The following is a 15,545-nucleotide window of genomic DNA, read 5'->3' on the forward strand; positions in this document are numbered from 1 at the left end:
TCTTTCTCTGCTGCAACCCAATGGCTTGGTGTATTGACTTGCTGTGTGCATTGGGCAACAAACCTATTATGGTTACAATTACATGTAATGTAATTCCATTTAGAAGAAATTCCAGGACAGGCAGAAATCAGAACAGTGGCAACTTGGAGGGAGGTGGGAAAAGCAGTAGGTGCAGATCAACTGCAAACAGGTCATAGAGGACTTTAAGGGACAGTGGAAATATTCTGTATCTTTTTTTTTGAGATAGAGTCTTACTGTGTCATTCAGGCTGGGGTGCAGTGGCATGATCTTGGCTCACTGCAATATCTGCCTCCTGGGCTCAAGTAGTCCTCCTGCCTCAGCCTCCCAAGTAGCTGGGACCACAGATGTGCACCACCATGCCTGGCTAATTTTTGTATTTTTGGTAGAGACAGGGTTTCACCATCTTGCCTGGCCTGTCCTTGAACTCCTGAGCTGAAGCAATCTGCCCACCTCAGCCTCCCAAAGTGTTGGGATTACAGGCGTAAGTCACGGCGCCTGGCCCTGTTCTGTATCTTCAATGGGGTGGTGGTAATATGGACACAAACATTTGTCAAAACTTATCCAATTGTATATTTAAAAATCTTTGCATATATTATATGCAAATTATATCTCAAACAAAGAATATTGGGGAAAATTTCATCAGAACCTCTGTCCCCCATCAATACTAGACTCAATGCTAACGAGGATGTGGTAAAATTGCTACTCTTACATAATGAAGGCAGAAGAATTTGGTAGTGTCAGAGGCATTTGAACCAGAGTAACTTCATGTTGACTAAGGGCTGGGTGAAATGAGAATGAGACCTGCTGGGCTGCATTCTCATGAGGTTAGGCATTCTTTTTAGTCTCACTTTGTTGCCCAGGCTGGAGTGCAGTGGTGCGATCTCGACTCACTGCAAGCTCTGCCTCCCGGGTTCACACCATTCTCCTGCCAGGAGCTTGCCACCACACCCGGCTAATTTTTTGTATTTTTAGTAGAGACGGAGTTTCTTTTTTTTTTTTTTTTTTTTTTTTTGAGACGGAGTCTCGCTCTGTCGCCCAGGCTGGAGTGCAGTGGCCGGATCTCAGCTCACTGCAAGCTCCGCCTCCCGGTTTACGCCATTCTCTCGCCTCAGCCTCCCGAGTAGCTGGACTACAGGCGCCCGCCACCACGCCCGGCTAGTTTTTTGTATTTTTAGTAGAGACGGGGTTTCACAGTGTTAGCCAGGATGGTCTCGATCTCCTGACCTCGTGATCCGCCCGTCTCGGCCTCCCAAAGTGCTGGGATTACAGGCTTGAGCCACCGCGCCCGGCCGAGACGGAGTTTCACTGTGTTAGCCAGGATGGTCTCGATCTCCTGACCTCATGATCCACCCGCCCCGGCCTCTCAAAGTGCTGGGATTACAGGTGTGAGCCACTGCGCCCGGCTGAGGTTAGGCATTCTTAAATCACAGGATGAAATAGGAAGTTGGCACAAGATACAGGTCACAAAGATCCCAGTGATAAAACAGGATACAGTAAAGAAGCCAGCCAAAACCCGCCAAAACCAAGATGGCAATGAAAGTGACCTCTAGTCGTCCTCACTCCTCATTATATGCTAATTATAATGTGTTAGCATGATAAAAGACACTACCATCAGCGCCATGACAGTTTACTAATGCCATGGCAACATCTGGAAATTACCCTATATAGACTAAAAAAAAGAGGAACCCTCAGTTCTGGTAAATTCCTGTCCCCTTCCCAGAAAGCACATGAATAATCCACCCCATATTTATAATTAAGAAACAACCATAAAAATAGCCAGCCAGCAGCCCTCGGGGCAGCTCTGTCTATGGAGTAGACATTCTTTTATTTCTTTACTCTCTTAGTAAGTTTGCTTTTCCTTTACTGTTTAGACTCGCCCTGAATTCTTTCTTGCATGATTTCCAAGAACCCTCAATTGGGGTCTGGGTTCAGGACCCCTTTCCGGTAATAGTAGGATACTTCGGAATGTTTGTCAACACATTTTAAGATCTATAGTTCTATAAAAATAAATTTAAAAATGAAAAATATAATACCAAAATGATTTTTTTCCAGCATTGTTTTGAATAAAAATATTCAACCATCAGACCAGTGAGTAATTCTTAACCAAATTAGGATTATGTCGTGAGAGTTAATTCCAGCAGGTCTAAGATTAACCTAAACTGTTTTGCTAAAGTGCCTGTTTAGCACTGACTGTTGGTCAAGCATATTACAGAGGGAAACAGAAAGATTAAAATAGTGTGTGGCTTCATAACCTCAGGTCCAAGTTGTTTCATGGCAGTTTGTATCAGTTTATCAGCATTGTTTTTTGATAACAGTGATAATGATGATTTGCACCTGGTCTCGTTGAGACCCCCCAAGAAGTCTTTGCTCTTGAAGCAGGTTACATGGCAGGAATATGCTTATGTGAACAACAGAATATAAAAAGTATTTAATAAAATCTCAGCTGAGACTTGTTTTTTTTTACCAGGGCTCCCTAGTTGTGAGGTGGTCAATGCACACATGAGTGGTTCCTGATCTCAGAGAGGAAGTACATCCAGCCACGGCCCTTACAGAGGGAACACCAATGCAGCTGCTGCCTGACTTCTCTGGATCCCTTGCTGTGAAACACACATGGGCTCTAATGCACATTCTTCCTCTAATGCTGTTTCTATATTATACCCTATTCCTGAAATGAGGTATACATTTGTTAGCACTGTAATTTTAGGTTCTGTTAGTCTGTTAGCAGTTGTACCCTGTTTAACTGCTGCTGTTAGTGCAAGGGCGTATCAACTTCATGAAATATTAAGTTATATGGAAATAGCAAATTTGAAGACTATAGCAACAAAGCACAATGCTTATCAGATGATATTAAGAGAAAGACAGTATAAAACTTTTATAGGCCGGGCGCGGTGGCTCAAGCCTGTAATCCCAGCACTTTGGGAGGCCGAGACGGGCGGATCACAAGGTCAGGAGATCGAGACCATCCTGGCTAACACGGTGAAACCCCGTCTCTACTAAAAAATACAAAAAACTAGCCGGGCGAGGTAGTGGGCGCCTGTAGTCCCAGCTACTCGGGAGGCTGAGGCAGGAGAATGGCGTGAATCCGGGAGACGGAGCTTGCAGTGAGCTGAGATCCGGCCACTGCACTCCAGCCCGGGCAACACAGCAAGACTCCGTCTCAAAAAAAAAAAAAAAAAAAAAAAAAAAAAAAAAAACTTTTATAAAAGCTATGATAATAAAACCACAAAATTATGTTTGTTGACAAGACACTAGGAGTGAACTTGGGAGAATGTCTGCATAAGTTTTGTTTCATTCAAAAATTTTATACTGATCACAGCTGAGAGGTGTGCCATAAATAATTATGAAAAAAATATTGCACTGGGCACAGTGGCTTATGCCTGCCTATAATCCCAGCATTTTGGGAGGCCAAGGAAGGAGGATCACTTGAGGCCAGAAATTTGAGACCAGCCTGGCCAACATAGTGAGACCCCTGTCTCTATAAATAAAAATTAAAAAGTGAGCTGGGTGTGGCTGCACATGACTGCAGTCCCATCTACTCAGGAGACTGAGGTGGGAGGATCACTTGAGCCCAGGAGGTTGAGGCTGCAGTGAGTTGTGATTGTGCCACTACACTCCAGCCTGGGTGACAGAGTGAGATCCTATCCGAAAAAAGAATTTTTTTTTTGCCATGTTGTTTCATTATATGTAAAATGAAAAAAAAAAAAAAATAACTGCCTAAAAGCCAAATGTCATTTTACCTTTGGACAATGGTATTAGACTTATATACATATATGTATATATGTATGTATGTATGTATGTATGTATATATAGAAAAAGGGAGTATTTAAGTATCATATATGTAACAGATATATCATTATATATAACACCTATATGATATACATATTACTAATATTCTGTGTCAATTCTCTAAAATAAAAAAAAGCTCCTTAAATGAGGAGAGGGTGGTTCAGGCTGAGGAAAGTATGTGAGGTGAAAAAAAGTGTGAACGCAAGTGAGAAGGGTGTATTTGGGGAAAAACAAGTTCAATATCATCAAAGCTCAATGAATGGTAATTCCCTTCTCCCTCCCTCTCTTGAGAAGAAATGAAGCCCCACATCCCTAGGAAAAGCCCTATGGATAGCACTTTTGGAAACACAGGAATTTTATGATGGCCCTCTTGAAAGGCTGCTTCAGTGAGCAGTGCACTATTTAGCCCTAGAGCTGGTTCAGCAAGAAATAACTACTCCACATAGTTTTCTTCCAAAGAGAACTTGTCTTTGTTTACCTCACATGGACATTAAGCAGCTTCAATAATCGCAAATATTCTTCACGTAGAGCTTCCTTCTCTTGCTGTAGCTTAGACAGCTTCTCTGACAATTCTTGGTTGCTTTTGACATGCTGAAAAACATTGGAAAATAATGAGAACTCTGACCTGACAAAGGTATGATGTTGAAGAAATGCAAAGTCTTTCTGGTTAAAAAAAAAAAAAAAAAAAGCTTATAGTCACTCCAGCTTCTGAGATCATAGTAGCTTCTTGGGATTCCTGTACTTCCAGATTTTCTGAAAGTCAGCAACTATTTCCCTTGCCTTTTGCTTCCTCAGCCTTCCCAATAATTTTGTAAGCATCTAATTCCCTTTATTAAAAATCTTCCAAGGCCGGGCATGGTGGCTCACACCCATAATCCCTGTATTTTGGGAGGCTGAGGCATGCATATCGCTTGAGCTCAGGAGTTTGAGACCAGGCTGGGCAGTATGGTAAAACCCCATGTCTACAAAAAAATATAAAAATGTGCCAGGTGTGGTGGTGTGTGCCTGTAGTCCCAGCTACTTGGGAGGCTGAAGTAGGAGGATGGCTTGAGCCTAGGAGGCAGAGGTTGCAGTGAGCTGAGATCACACCACCACACTCCAGCCTGGGTGACAGAGCCAGACCCTGTCTCAAAACAAAACAAAACAAAACAAAACAAAACAAAAAAACAAAAACATCTCCCAGCTTAAAGTATATAAAGTGAAAGCTGTTCTCTTGAATTGATTAACTCTGATAAAGCATTTGGTTCTAGAAGTCACTACAGTGATGAGAAACTCAAAGTTAGGAATTTGGGATTGGTTATCTGACCTGGCTAGCTTTGAAGGTGATACAATCTTGTCACTAGTTCTAGCAAAAGAATCCATGGCAAAAGAATTGATTATCACTCATAGTTGCTGGTAATGAAGTACTTTGGAAGACCACATGAGTGGTATAAAAAATGTTATAATGGAATTGAGGACTACAAGGATTGTGAGGTGGGCTAGCCACATCTGACCATGTTACTGAGCTTAGAAGAAAATGTCCAACTTGGGGATTTAATTACTGGAACAAGGCATTGTCTGAGAACCACAGACCTTCTATGAGTATCCTAAAATAACTTCTCTCTTGTAGTCAGAAGACCAATATATCCAAAAACCAAATCCCAAATATCAAGTGGATTGCAGAATTACAGCACTAATTGATTTCACAGGCTTGCCAGGTCTCTTACATGAGAAACAGGGCTGTGGGAATGCGTGGAAATCTGAGAATTGAGAATGAAGACATCTGAGAGGACTCTAATGACACTGAACCCCCTGGACCTCCAAATTCCACAGTGCCTCTCTTGCCAGCACAAGCAGTCCCTCCTCTCCTAAGGAGATTAAGTTTGAAGATTCTGTGATGATTTCACCCAAGGCACTTACCTTGTAAGGGGATGCCTATTGTCCTCGAGGCCCACCTCTATACCACCACCACTTCTCATTGTCTCCAATCCTGTAACTACAGCTGGATCCCAGCACGCCATGGTGAGTTGGAGTTAAGTGTAGGGACTGACTTGGGGACTGCCATATTGAAAGAATGGCAAGATTTTGCCAACTTAAATTGGCAGAAACTCTAGGAGTATATGCAGGAATGTATTTGTAGGAAGTTACACTAGTCAGTGCCCCTAACCCTTGAACAACATGAGAGTTAGGGGCACTGACCCCCCACACAGTTGAAAATCTGAATTATGATTTTTTTGACTCCCCATCAAATTACTAATAGCCTACTGTTAACTAGAAGTCTTATCAACAATGTAAGCAGTTAACACATATTTTGTATGTGTATCATGTATTATACTCTTGCAATAAAATAAGCCAGAGAAAATAAAATTTTATTAAGAAAATCATAAGGCAGAGAAAATATATTTACTATTCATTAAGTAGAAGTGGATCATCACAAAGTTTTTAATCCTCATTGTCTTCATGTTGAGTAGGCTGAGGAGGAGAAGAGGAGGAATTGATCTTGTTATCTCAGGGGTGGCAGAGCTGGAAGAGGTGGAGAAGGTGGCAGGGAAGGCAGGAGAGGCAGGTACACTCAGTATGACTTTACAGAAATATACTGTAATTCGACTTTTTGACTTTTTCATTTCCCTAAAAATATTTCTATATGGTACCAATCCTTCTTTCACTGTTTGTGTTAGTTTCAGTGCCTGTATCATATAGAAAGGTCCATATTGTAAAATAAGTCAAAAGTAATCTTGGATATTTGGAATCCTTCTGCCAGATTGTCTAAGGTCAATTTGTTTTCTAATATTGCTTTTTCTGTTTTCTTCCTCATCATGTGGCACTGGTTTGAAAGTGCTTATCTCCATCAAGTTGTCTTTTTTTTTTTTTGAGGCAGAGTCTCGCTCTGTCACCCAGGTTGGAGTGCAGTGGCTGGATCTCAGCTCACTGCAAGCTCCGCCTCCCGGGTTTACGCCATTCTCCTGCCTCAGCCTCCCGAGTAGCTGGGACTACAGGCGCCAGCCACCTCGCCCAGCTAGCTTTTTGTATTTTTTAGTAGAGACGGGGTTTCACCGTGTTAGCCAGGATGATCTCGAACTCCTGACCTCGTGATCCGCCCGTCTCGGCCTCCCAAAGTGCTGGGATTACATCAAGTTGTCTTATTGTAATTCCTCCTCTGGGTGTGGTGTCTATTTGCTCTTAAATTTCTCCAAGATTCATATATTGAAAACTTGTACTCCCCACCTTTTTTTTTTTTTTTTAAACCATATCCACAGTCTTTTTCATGATTTCCCTGATAGGCTCTGTTGTAAATACTGTGAAGTCATGCCCACATCAGGACACAGTACTCTCCAGCAGGAATTTGTTATTTTGGGTTTGATGGCTTTCACAGCTTTTTCTATAACAATGATGGCATCTTCATGCCTGTCACTTGCCACACAAATAAACTAAAAGTGACAAAAATAAAAACAAACAAACAAAAACAGTGATGGCATCTTCAATAGTGCAATCCTTCCAGACTTCTTTATCAGGGTTCTCTTCCATAGTTGACAATCCTTTCCATAGAGTACCATGTGTAATGAGCCTTAAAGGGCCTTATGACCCTGGTCCAGAGGCTGAATTACAGACATGGTGTTTGGGGCTGAATTACAGACATGGTAATGAGCCTTAAAGGGCCTTATGACCCCAGTCTAGAGGCTGAATTACAGACATGGTGTTTGGGGGCAAGTAGATCACTTTAACATCTTTGGTGTTGAACTCATGTGGTTCTGGGTGGCCAGGGGCATTTGTCCAACATCAAAAGAACCTTAAAAGGCAGTCCCTTGTTACCAAGGTACTTCTTGACTTCAGGCAGAAAGCATAGATGGAATCAATCTAGAAAACGAGTTCTTGTTGTCCAGACCTTCTTTTTATACAACCAAATGACTGACAGCTGTTGTTTACCTTTTCCCTTCAAGGCTTGGGGATCAGAAGCTTCGTAGATAAGGGCAGTTCTGACAATAAACTCGACTGCATCTGCACAAAACAGTTGAGTCAGCCTTTCCCTTCCTGCCTTAAATCCATGCTCACTTATTTTCCTTACTAATAAATGTCCTTGTGACTTTTTTTTTCTTCCCAGAATAGGGCACTTTCACCTGCATTCAAAACCTGTTCAGCAGATATCCTATTTCCTCAATGATTTTCTTCCTTTCTTTCTTTTTTCTTAGAGACAAGTTCTTGCTATGTTGCTCAGGCTGATCTCGAACTCCTGGCCTCAAGTAATCCTCCTGCCTCAGCCTTCCAAAATGTTGGGATTACAGAAGTGAGCCACTGTGCCTGGTCACAATTATTTTCTTAATGGCATCTGGGAACTCACCTGCTGTCTCTCAGTCAGCAGAAACTGCATCTCCTGTTTTCTTGACATTTTTAAAGTTAAACCTCTTCCTAAAATGAACAAACCATCCTTTTTAAAGAGAAACCTCTTCCTAAAATTAACAAACCATCTTTTGCTGGCATTATTATTTTTTAGAGATTGAGTCTTTCTCTGTTGCCCAGGCCAGAGTACAAAGGTGCCATCATATCTCACTATAGCCTCAAACTCCTGGTCTCAAGAGATCCTTCTACCTCAGCTTCCCTAGTAGCTGCTACTTTGCTAGCTTTAAATTCTCTAACTTTAAATTCTTCACTTTCCTTTTCGTTTAAATTGTCATATAATGACTTCTCTTTTTCTTGAGTCATATTAGAATCTATAGATATGTCTCTTATAGAAATCCTGCACCAACATAAAAGTTGCATTTTCAATATGGCTAAAAAGGTATTGCACAAAAAATGCATGGTTTTTAAGCCTGCTAGCATAGCTGCAGCAACAGCTTCATGAATTTGCTTTTCTTTTTTAATAATGGTCCTCATGTTGGATTCATTTATCTTGAAATGTCGAGCAACCACAGTTGCAGACCTCATCTATAGTACTTATTAAGCAATTCAGCTTTTTATTGTAATGTCATAATTTTTCTTTGTTTCTTGGCAGCATTTCCGACATCACTAGTGGCTACTTTGTATGAGTCCCACGCTGTAATTTAAGGCTTATGGTATTGCACTACACACAGTGAAAAATACTTGAGACCCATGAGAGATCTCTTTTTAATTCAACACAAAATTTACTGATGAGAGGAGACTGCTCATGCAAAGAAGAATGGTGTCACATGGCAATTTAAGAGGATACTTGCAACATGTGAACTCACTGCAGGCCAAGGCAGGTGGATCACCTGAGGTCAGGAGTTCGAGACCAGCCTGACCAACATGGTGAAACCTCACCTCTACTAAAAATACAAAAATTAGCCAGGTGTGACGGGCGGAGTCTGAAATGGGAGAATCATTTGAATCCGGGAGGCGGAGGTTGCAGTGAGCCGAGAGTGCACCACTGCATTCTGGCTTGGCAACAGAGTGAGAATCTGTCTCAAAATAAATAAATAAATAAATAAACTTACTGCAATACCAAAAGGCAGGGGCTATGAAATTATTACAGCAGTACAGTGTGTACTACAGTTAATTTTATGCAGTTATGATTTAATACTGTGTCTATATTTATTTACCTTTCTCTCAACTGCAAATGATGCTATGTATGGTCTATAAGTGTTTGTGTATGTGTTTTCATAAATATTAACTTTATAATAGAGTTATGTATACTTTATGGTAGTAAAGATAAAATAGATAGTATCTACATATATGCTTTCACGACGTGTCTAACTTTTTCAATGTTTCTAAGCTACGTGGCTCATCTGCAAGCTTTTTCAAATTCTGGCAAATCTTCAGAAAAATTTCCAACAGAATCTGCATACAAGTGAACCAACACAGTTCAAACCCATGTTGTTCATAGTCAACTGTAATGTTAAATAGGCTGAATTTATTAATATGAATGCACTTATTGGACATTCAGGATTGAATGTGTTAATTTGAACATGTAAGAGTGACCTTGGGCCAGGTGCAGTGGCTCATGCTTGTAATTCCAGCATTTTGGGAGGCCAAGGCAGGTGGATCACTTGAGCCTAGGAGTTCAAGACCAGCCTGGGCAACATATTGAAACTCTGTCTCTACATGCAATAATAACAATAAAAAAAATAGCCAGGCATGGTTGCATGTGCCTGTAGTCCCAGCTACTTGGGAGGCTGAGGCAAGAGGATCACTTAAGTCCAGGCAGTTGAGGCTGCAGTGAGCCATGATGGCACTACTGCACTCCAGCCTGGGCGACAGAGTGAGACCCTTTCTAAAAAAAATAGTGACTTTGTTTGCTCTTTTGATTGACTGAAACTTGGACACAAAAGTGACTTATATTAAATGATATCAAGCTGCCAAACTTCTTTGGCATAAGGGAGAGAAAGGAATCCAAAAGTTTAAGCAGATGGGAAATTTGGAGTGGGTTTAAAGTTCCTCTTCATAACCATGGGAATCCAAAAGATACTCCCCTCACCAAGGCTTTACCAAATAACACTGGTAAGAAAGCACCAAATTACTTGAAATGCTAACCTATTGAGGATAATAGTGGAGGTGCTAACATCGAAATGGCTCCCTGATTTTAATGGGGATGATGGTACTACACAGTGTCAGAGGTCAAGCGCCAGTGCTTAACTTCCAGATACAAGGTAAGTATTATTAATGTTAGTAGGAAACTGGGCCAGAGATACAATCAAAGGGTTTGACCTATTGCTATCTTGTCATAGTTAATTGATGACAATGACTGTAGGACTAAAATATACAGGCAGCCAATTAAAGTCTTACTTGAAATGTATTTTCAAACAAAGAAGTAAATAAATAAAGAAATAGAACCCCTTAGGTCTGGTGAACAGAGGCCCAACTGAAATGACAAGAATGGAAAGTAATGGCCTCTTCTTGTTCAATCCCTAGGCCTGGGTCAGCCCACAGATGCAGAGTCCTTAGAATGATGGGAATGCTAGGTTTTCTAAAGGAAAAACCCTGTGATACCGACACAAATATGTGATCTTCTCCCAAACATTCCTCAAAGAGGACCTGTAGTCTCTTATCAAAGTGACTGGGCATTGGAGAAAGATAATTATATAGACTTTTGGGGAACTGCAGTACAGTGATTCCGAGTCAACACTAATACCTTGGAATCCAAAACACCATTTAATTTCACAATTCAGAGTGTGGACCTTAAGGAAATGAGGTGAAAAATAGAGTTAAAAATCACAGTGTATCTTAGGACACGTCTGCAGTGATTCAATGGCTACATGTATGTTTCTGAATCTCCTCAGTGGCTATTTCCCTAATTCTTGAATGTATAGTCAGAATAATCTGGAATAGCAGACTCTCCATACTGGCTTTCAACCTGAGGAGTGAGGGCTGTTGATGGAAGAAAAAGGCCAAGTGCTTGGAGTTGCCTCTTTAGATTCTGGAATCAACATACACCACATTTGTTCCTTCAACTCATTTAATTTAATTTAATTTTTTAAGAGACAGAATCTCACTCTCAAATGCCTTTCTAAAATTAACAAACCATTCCTTGCTGGCATTATTATTTTTTAGAGCTTGCGTCTTGCTCTGTTGCCCATGCGGGGGTACAGTGGTATAATCACAGCTCAGTGCAGCTTCAGATTCCTAGGCTCGAGTGATCCTCCCGCCTCAGCCTCCCAAGTAGCTAGGACTACAGGCATGTACCACCCAGCTAATTAAAAAAAAAAAAATGGAGAGACAGGGTCTTACTGTGTTGCTCAGGCTGGTCTCAAACTTCTGGCCTCAAGCAATCCTTCCACCTCAGCCTCCTAAAGTCCTAGAATAACAGGTGTGAGCCACCATGTGGGTCCCTTCGACCCCTTTATTAAGTGAGGGCTACAAGTTTTTAGTGGTGTCCAAAGCAAGACATTTTTCTTGCTTCCAAGTTTTGGCAGTTATGAATAAAGCTGCTATAAACATCCATATGCAGGGTTTTGGGTAGGCATAACTTTTTCAACTCCTTTGGGTAAATACCAAGGAGCATGGTTGCTGGATCATATAGTGAGAGTACATTTAGTTTTGTGAAAAACCAGCAAACTGTCTTCCAAAGTGACAGTGCCATTCTACATTCCCACCAGCAATAAATGAGTGCAAGGATATTGCTTCATATGCTTGCCAGCATTTGGTGTTGTCAGTGCTCTGGATTTTGGTTCATTCTAATAGGTATGTAGTCGTATCTCATTGTTGTTTTAATTTGCATGTCCCTGATGACATATGATGTGGGCGTTTCCCATATTTCCAGTTTACTGACAGCATTTACAGTGAATGGATGCTGGATTTTGTCAAATCCTTTTTATGCATTTGCCACGGTTTGAATGATGGTGTTCCCTCCAAAATTCCTGTTGAAACATAATTCCCAATGCAACAATATTAAGAGATACGGCCTTTGGGAGGTGATTAAGTCATGAGGGCTCTGTCCTCATGAATGGCATTAGCATCCTTCTAAAAGGGCTCCCAGTTGAAGGGAGCCCCCTCTTACCCTTTCGTCCTTTCCACTATGTGAAGACACAGAGTTCCTCCCCTCCTTTCTTACTGTATCAGCTCATTGCAGCCTCAACCTCCTGGGCTCAAAAAATCCTTCCACCTCAACCCACTCCCAGACCTCCACCCCCACCCCCAGTAGCTGGAATTAGAGATGCATGCCACCACATCCAGCTAATATATATATATATTTTGTAGAGATAAGGTTATCACTATGTTGCTCAGATTGATCTTGAACTCCTTGGCTCAAGAGATCCTCCTGCCTTGGCCTCCTAAAGTGCTGGGATTACAGGTATAAGCCACCATGCCCAGCTTCCCTCACTTTTGAAGGATAATTTTGCAAGGTACAGAATTCTAGGTTGGTAATTTTTTCTGTCAATACTTTACTATTTATGTATTTATTTATTTCACAGGCCAGAATGCAGTGGCGCAATCATGGTTACTGCAGCTTTGAACTCCTGGGCTCAAGCGATCCTCCCACCTCAGCCTCCCAAGTAGTTGGGATTGCAGATGGTGCTCCACCACACCTGGCTAAGGTTTTTTGTTTTTTTTTTTTTCCACTTTTTTGTAGAGATTGGAGTCTCACTATGTTGCTCAGGCTGGTCTTGAACTCCTGGCCTTAAGTGATCCTCCTGCTTCAGCCTCCCAAAATGCTGGGGTTACAGGTGTGAGCCACTGTGCCTGGCCATTTTTTTAAAAAAGGCAGATCATTGCTTTGTCCCCTAGACTGGAATGCAGTGACATGATCACAACTCACTGCCGCCTAGACCTTCGGGCTCAAGCAGTCCTCCTCCCTCAGCCTCCTGAAGTGGTATAGTGTTATTTGAAAGTGGACTTGGGTTAGTTGTATATTGTAAACTCTAGGGCCACTCAGCTGGGACCACAGGTGTGCACCACCATACCCAGCTAATTAAAAAATTTTTTTTGGTAGGGATGGGGTTTCACCATGTTGCCCAGGCTGGTCTCAAGTGACCTTTCTGCCTCGGCTTCTCAAAGTGCTGGGATTACAGGTGCGAACCACTGTGCCTGGCCTCAACACTTTAAATATTTCACTCCACTCTTCTCTTGCTTACATGGTTTCTGAAGAAAAGTTGCAAGTAAGTCTTATCTTTGTTCCTCTCTGGGTGAGGCTGTTTATTTTTTCCTCTTTCAGGATTTTTTTTTCTCTTTGATTTTCTGTCATTTGAAAATTTTACGCCTAGATGTAGTTTTTCAGGCATTTATCCGCTTGATGTTCTCTGAGCTTCCTGAATCTCTGGTTTGGTGTCTGACATTAATCTCAGGAAATTCTCAATCATGATTATTATTTCAAATATGTCTTCTGTTCCTTTCTCTATTTCTTCTCCTTTGGTTACTTCCCATATATATCTATCATACCTCTTACATTCATCCCACAGATCTTAGATATTCTGTTGTTTTTGTTTGTTTGTTTTCGCATTTTTTTGTTTGCTTTTCCGTTTTGTAGATTTCTATTAAGATGTCCTCAAGGACAGAGGCTCTTTCCTCAGTTGTATGCAGTCTATTAATAAGCCCATCAAGGTATTCATTTCTGTTACAGTGTTTTTGATCTTGACTTAAACATCAAAAACACTGTAACGGAATTTCTATGTGGTTCTTTCTTAGGATTTCCCTCTCTCTGCTTGCATTGTCCATCTCTTCTTTTTTTTTTTTTTTTTTTGAGGCAGAGTCTCACTCTGTCGCCCAGACTGGAGTGCAGTGGCCAGATCTCAGCTCACTGCAAGCTCCGCCTCCCGGGTTTCCGCCATTCTCCTGCCTCAGCCTCCCGAGTAGCTGGGACTACAGGCACCTGCCACCTCGCCCGGCTAGTTTTTGTATTTTTTTTTAGTAGAGACGGGGTTTCACCGTATTAGCCAGGATGGTCTCGATCTCCTGACCTCGTGATCCGCCCGTCTCGGCCTCCCAAAGTGCTGGGACTACAGGCTTGAGCCACCGCGCCCAGCCTGTCCATCTCTTCCTGCATGTGGTCTACTTTATTCATTAGAGCCCTCAGCACATTAATCATAGTTTTTTTTTTTTTTTTTTTGAGACGGAGTCTCGCTCTGTCGCCCGGGCTGGAGTACAGTGGCCGGATCTCAGCTCACTGCAAGCTCCGCCTTCTGGGTTTACGCCATTCTCCTGCCTCAGCCTCCCGAGTAGCTGGGACTACAGGCGCCCACCGCTTCGCCCGGCTAGTTTTTTGTATTTTTTAGTAGAGACGGGGTTTCACCGTGTTAGCCAGGATGGTCTCGATCTCCTGACCTCGTGATCCGCCCATCTCGGCCTCCCAAAGTGCTGGGATTACAGGCTTGAGCCACCACGCCCGGCCTAATCATAGTTATTTAAAATTTCTGGTCTGATAATTTCAATATTCCTGCTGTATCTGAGTCTGGTTCTAATGTTTACTCTGTCTGCTCAAACTGTGTTTTTTGTCTTTTAGTGTGTCTTGTAATTTTTTCTTGATAGCGAAACACAATGCATTGGGTAAAGGAAACTGCTGTTAAATGGGTCGTTAGTGATGTGGTGGTGAAGTGTTCGGATGGATGGGTGGCATTCTATAGCTCTGTGATTAGGTACAGTCTTTTAGTAAGCCTGTGCCTCTGGACTGTGAACTTCACATGTGCTTGTTTTTTTCTCTACCCACCTCCCTTTTTGCGGGACAAGATGGCTAGAGTTGGCTGGAGTTGGATATTTCTATTTCCCTAGGTCTGTTAGCCTCTGACAAAACCCCAGCAGCTTAGGCTCTGGTTAGTTTCTCCTGCGGGCTGACCTTGTTAGGAAGTTTCAAATGCTACCCTTCTCTCCCCCTGCTGGAAGCAAAAGGGGATTTTTCTCAGATATTCACTATAAGAACCTGGTATGCTAAAGGAGGTAACACTCACAAATGTGTCTAAGTCCCCTAATGACTGGGTCCCTCTGGAGTTTCTCTCTCTCAGACTTGATACGCTGAGCCTCCAGCAATCCACCATTTACTGTAGGTTTCCGAACCTGGGCACTGGCCCTCATGAAGGTTTTGCTCCAGTAAGTTGTGATTGTCTGTATTTGCCTATAGGTATCTCTAATTTTTGGGGTAGTGGTTTGGACTGTGACCTCTCTCCTCTGAAGGATCTAGGGAAATGTGTTGATTTTTCAGTTTGTTTGGCATTTCACTTGTTATCAGGATACAGTGACAACTTCCAAGCTTCTTACATGCTGGATCAGAACCTAGAAGTCTGTTTCACATGTTTTTGCTCACCACAGGGCATTTGCACCAGAGGCGTCTCTCAATAATCAGATGGAACAAACAGTGCTTTCTGTACATGTCAGTTAGCCTC

The 15,545-nt window shown here is 42.0% G+C and overlaps 1 protein-coding gene and 1 long non-coding RNA gene across 5 annotated transcripts in view; one reads left to right on the forward strand and one right to left on the reverse strand.

The window, feature by feature from the left end:
• The window catches only part of LOC117092768, a 126,388-nt gene that overhangs the window by 66,665 nt on the left and 44,178 nt on the right, over positions 1-15,545 (forward strand). The gene's annotated exons all lie outside the window — the stretch shown is intronic.
• Positions 1-15,545, reverse strand: part of CCDC30 (coiled-coil domain containing 30) — a 153,390-nt gene that overhangs the window by 42,303 nt on the left and 95,542 nt on the right. For all 4 annotated transcript variants that reach the window (XM_033226837.1, XM_033226835.1, XM_033226834.1 and 1 more), the window contains one exon: positions 4,286-4,398. In XM_033226837.1, coding sequence (XP_033082728.1) covers positions 4,286-4,398 — 113 coding nt within the window. The remainder of the gene's footprint in view (positions 1-4,285; positions 4,399-15,545) is intronic.

This window comes from Trachypithecus francoisi, unplaced genomic scaffold (assembly GCF_009764315.1).
Source record: "Trachypithecus francoisi isolate TF-2019V2 unplaced genomic scaffold, Tfra_2.0 Lachesis_group12, whole genome shotgun sequence".
Classification (NCBI taxonomy): Eukaryota; Metazoa; Chordata; class Mammalia; order Primates; family Cercopithecidae; genus Trachypithecus; species Trachypithecus francoisi.